This window comes from Aegilops tauschii, chromosome 6 (assembly GCF_002575655.3).
Source record: "Aegilops tauschii subsp. strangulata cultivar AL8/78 chromosome 6, Aet v6.0, whole genome shotgun sequence".
Classification (NCBI taxonomy): domain Eukaryota; kingdom Viridiplantae; phylum Streptophyta; class Magnoliopsida; order Poales; family Poaceae; genus Aegilops; species Aegilops tauschii.
The window spans coordinates 166,629,151-166,633,417 of record NC_053040.3 but is presented as its reverse complement, the minus strand read 5'-3'; the positions used below and the strand labels follow the sequence as shown (position 1 = coordinate 166,633,417).

Genomic DNA, 4,267 nt, shown 5'->3' with positions numbered 1-4,267 from the left:
GCCACCCCCACCCCCACCCCACCCCACCCGCGTCAGATTTCTTCATTCGGCGAGGCCCCACCACCGCCCCCACAACCACCGTCCCCACACGAGCCCCTTCATTCGCACCGGCGAACTCCGGCGAGCTCTGAAAAATTGACTGTCCCAATTTTGAAATTTAGTCTACTGTCATTTAACTAGTGTGGAATATAAAAGGGGAAAACCATAAGCATTGCGAGTATAGTGTTGAGCGTGCCATGGCGGATCTGAAGGTGCAAACCGGACAAAGGCAACTTCGCAACCAATGTTTGCTTTCAACTAGCAAGTAAGTGATGGACAAGAAATCAGAGTAAAGTAGTGGCGATCTATTTTCTTGCTGCGATAAATAAGTTGAGCAGATACGAAAGAGTACTGCCTCTGGTGTGGCGCCGTGTATGCATCTGCTGAGAATTTGACGGTGCTACGATAGCGATGGCTGTCGGCGGCGTGGAAGCAGATCTAGGAGGGTAGACGGTGGCGGCGGGGCGCGGTGGACGAGACGGTCGTAGGAGCAGCGCCGGCAAGGTAGACGACGACGGGGATGAAACGAGAGGACGGGATGCAAGGATCCCAGTCCGAAGCCGCGGATGAGAGAGGTCGATCTCTTGTAATGGACGACGGTGTCGGGGTATCAGCTCCGGCATGGTGGAGGAGGACGGCGGTGGATGGGGTGGCGGACGGAGGAGGCTGGGGTGGAGAGGCTGTTTTGGCGCCCATGGAGTACGAATGGGGAAATGGAGGGAGAGAGGAATGGGGGAACCATGTCTTCAGGGCGTGCTTGTCCCAAATGCGAGGAAATTTACAAACTTGGCCCCCGTTTAAAATTTCCTACATCACAACAATATTAGTTGGTTGGGGATAGGACGGTAATCTTGCATACACCGAATATTTTTTTGACTATGTACTGTGAAGCAAAAGCTCCACAGTCTTTTATTTAATATTAAAAGAATAGAGGTCCACCTATATACAAACTAGAAAGGCAGAAAAGGAACTTACCTACTTACCTATGCTACAAAATACAACAATCTAAGGAAGATTATTAACCCAAGCTAAGAAAGCAGGTTTAACACTCTCCCTCACTCTATGGTACAACAAGTTGATATCATGTACAAATTTACCCCTCCACACGCCAAATGAGGCCCTCTCTGATCTGAAGATCTTCCCATTCCTAGTAGTCCAAATGCACCAGGCCGCAGTGAGCATAACCTCAAAGAAGAATGGTTGCTGAAAATGCTTCTTGGCGTGCAAAAGGCAGGAGGTCACATCCTGTCCGCCCAACCAATCAATCTGGAGATAACACCAGACCCGTTGACTGAAATTGCAGTTGAAGAAGAGATGGAACCTATCCTCATGCAGACGGGCATGACAAAGTACACAAAGATTATCCTCTTGATCAGTCCTCCAATGTCTCCTGAGAAGGAGGTCTCGAGTGTTTAGGCGATCAAAAAAGAGCAACCAACCAAAAACCTTGATTTTCATCGTGCATGAACTTCTCCAAAGCCAAACACAAGGCGTAATTGTCGGAAGGTGTGTGTGCATTATGGTGTAAAAGCTCTTAGAAGAGTAACCAATCTTTGAAGGCCAAGACCACACATCAGGAGCAGTAGCATCTCTTTGCAACATAGTGACCCAAAGAAGGAGGTGATCAAGTTCTGAAGCTGCTGCACTCGAGATTGGCAAATGAAACATTGATGTCACATCAGAATCCAGGAAATCCATGGCAGAGATCTTGTCATCCTTGGAAAAGGAGAATAAGTGAGGCAGCCGGTCCCGAAGTGGTCTGTTTGAATTGTGTAGTATCCAACTGTCAGACCAGAACAAAATAGAATCTCCCTGATTCACAGTGGCTGTAGAGATTGCTCTGTAAGAATCAGCCAGCTTGAAAACGTCCCTCCACCAGAAAGAGCCACACAAAACCGTGGCGTGGGGGTACAACACCATCATAATAAGAGTTCCAGATAAGAGAGACCCAAGGGATGTCTTCCTTATTGAAAAACTTATGAAGATGCTTAATGAGTAAGCCTTGGTTCTGAAGGTGCAAGTTAATTATGCCAATACCACCTTTATCCTTGGGCCTGCAAACCAACTCCCATGCTGCAAGTGACTGTTTGGGTGTGTCTAAATTGCCACGCCAGAGGCATTGTCCTTGAATTCGTTCCAGTTGCTTAATAATGCCAATTGGAATGTCCAATGAACAAAGGAAATAAATGGGTATAGAGGACAACACAGAGGTCAGCAACTGAAGCCGCAAGCCTTGATTCAGCATGGCAGAGCTAGCAGTAAGCCTTCTTTCCAACCTATCAACCAAAGGCAAAAGATCAATAATCCTTGGCTTAGAAGTTCCCATGGGGAGACCTAGGTAAGTGAAAGGAAGCGTCCCCAAAGAGCATCCAAACATAGCCGCAAGCCTAATGGCCTCCTCATTGTCAATGTTAAGGGGCTCCATTGTGGATTTCTAGAAATTCACTTTGAGGCCAGTTGAGGCATAGAAAACATCCAACATTTCCTTGAGAGCAATGAGTTGGGAGTCCACTGCAGGTACAATTAATATAGTATCATCAGCATATTGGATGATTGGAAAATGTGGATCATGGGAGGGAATTGGCAGGGTGAGGACTCCATCAACCAGCATTCTGTTGACAACTGATTGGAGAAGATCGGCAGCAATTACAAAGAGCAGAGGAGATAAAGGGTCCCCTTGCCTAACACCACACTTGCACTGAAATTGTTTGCCTGGCACTCCATTTAACAAAACCGAAGAAGAACCAGAAGATAAGATTTCCTTAACCCAAGCTAGCCATTTGACACCAAAGCCCTTCTGCTGCAGGATTAACAATATTGCTTCATGCTCGATCGTGTCAAAAGCCTTGGCAAAATCCAGCTTCAAAATCAGTATAGGTCTCCGAGATTGCTTGCACTGATGAATGTACTCAAAGGCCCATGCCAGACAGTCTTGAATGGACCTTGATTTCAGAAACCCATACTGGTTTTTGTGGATACATTTAAGAATCACTAACTACAGCCTATTAGCAAGCAACTTAGTTAAGAACTTGAGACATGTGTTGGTCAAGGAGATAGGCTTGAAATCCCCTCGACCCTGAGGAGCAATCATTTTAGGTATAAGAGTTATCAGGGAGTCATTAATGCCCTCCAGGCTCAGCGAGCCAGCAGCAAATTGCTCAATCAGATTCAAAAAATCCTTCTGAATAATAGGCCAGCATTTCTTAACAAAAAATCCATTGAACCCATCAGGCCCAGGGGCCCTGTCCGTAGGCATTTCCTTCAGGACCTTATCAATTTCAGCTTGTGAAAAGGGCCTCGACAGATCATGCATGCCATCTATGGGCTGGATAAGATCAGCCAAGCAAAAGCCCATCCGGATCCCCCTGGACTGGCCCATCCTTGATTTGAAAGAGTGCCAAAGAACTCCCACCATTTGGTCATGATCATGAACAGTAACACCATCATCAGACAGCAGACTAGCAATGCTGTTTTTCCTCAGCCTCTCACATGCCATTGCATGGAAAAATTTTGAATTTTCCTCACCAACTTTGATGTAACAAATAGTGCAACGCTGCTTCCAGTAAATATACTGCAACCTAAGCAAATCCTCGTGATGGAGCTTAACTATCTTTCTGAAATTGAACTCTGGGGTTGTCAGAGGCCTGCATTCCTCCAGAGTATCCAAACAAAGAATCACTTTAGAGCAGTTAAGAATAACCTTCTTTATCGAGGCAAGATTAATATGCCATCTCTTCAGATCACTCCTAAGACGCTTGAACTTCTTTGAAATAACAGCAGCTGCCGAGCCCACGCAAGCTAAAGGAGCATTCCATGAGGCCATGACACAGTCCATAAATCCAGGTAAGTCCACCCAGTAATTTTCAAACCGGAAAACTTTTTGCTCTAGGGATGGTGGTGTCAATCGAGACCAAACACGGGATATGATCAGAACCCGTGCGAGCGAGGGGGTGCACAACTGTGTTAGGGTATAACGAGATCCAAGAACTAGATGTGAAGAACCAGTCCAACTGTTCAAGGACAGGTTGTTGCTACATATTTGACCAGGTATAGGCCCTACCCTTCAACGGCAATTCCAATAAACCGAGATGCCCAATAATCTCATTGAACATAAAGATATCGTTTACGTCACCACCAGGTAAATTCCTGTTGTCCAAAGATCTGATGAAGTTGAAGTCACCCAGCAACAACCAGTTAGCATCAACAGGTATTTGAAGATGATATAACC

General features: G+C 46.0%; 1 protein-coding gene across 1 annotated transcript; it reads right to left on the bottom strand.

Moving 5' to 3' along the window:
* Positions 1-3,034: 3,034 nt before the first annotated feature.
* Positions 3,035-3,862, bottom strand: LOC141025921 (uncharacterized). Its single transcript, XM_073501856.1, has one exon. The coding sequence runs from the start codon at positions 3,860-3,862 to the stop codon at positions 3,035-3,037; it is 828 nt and encodes a 275-aa protein (XP_073357957.1).
* Positions 3,863-4,267: the final 405 nt, after the last annotated feature.

Coding starts and splice junctions, on each gene's coding strand:
- LOC141025921 (XM_073501856.1), bottom strand. CDS start 3,862: ATGGCCTCATGGAATGCTCCTTTAGCTTGCGTGGGCTCGGCAGCTGCT.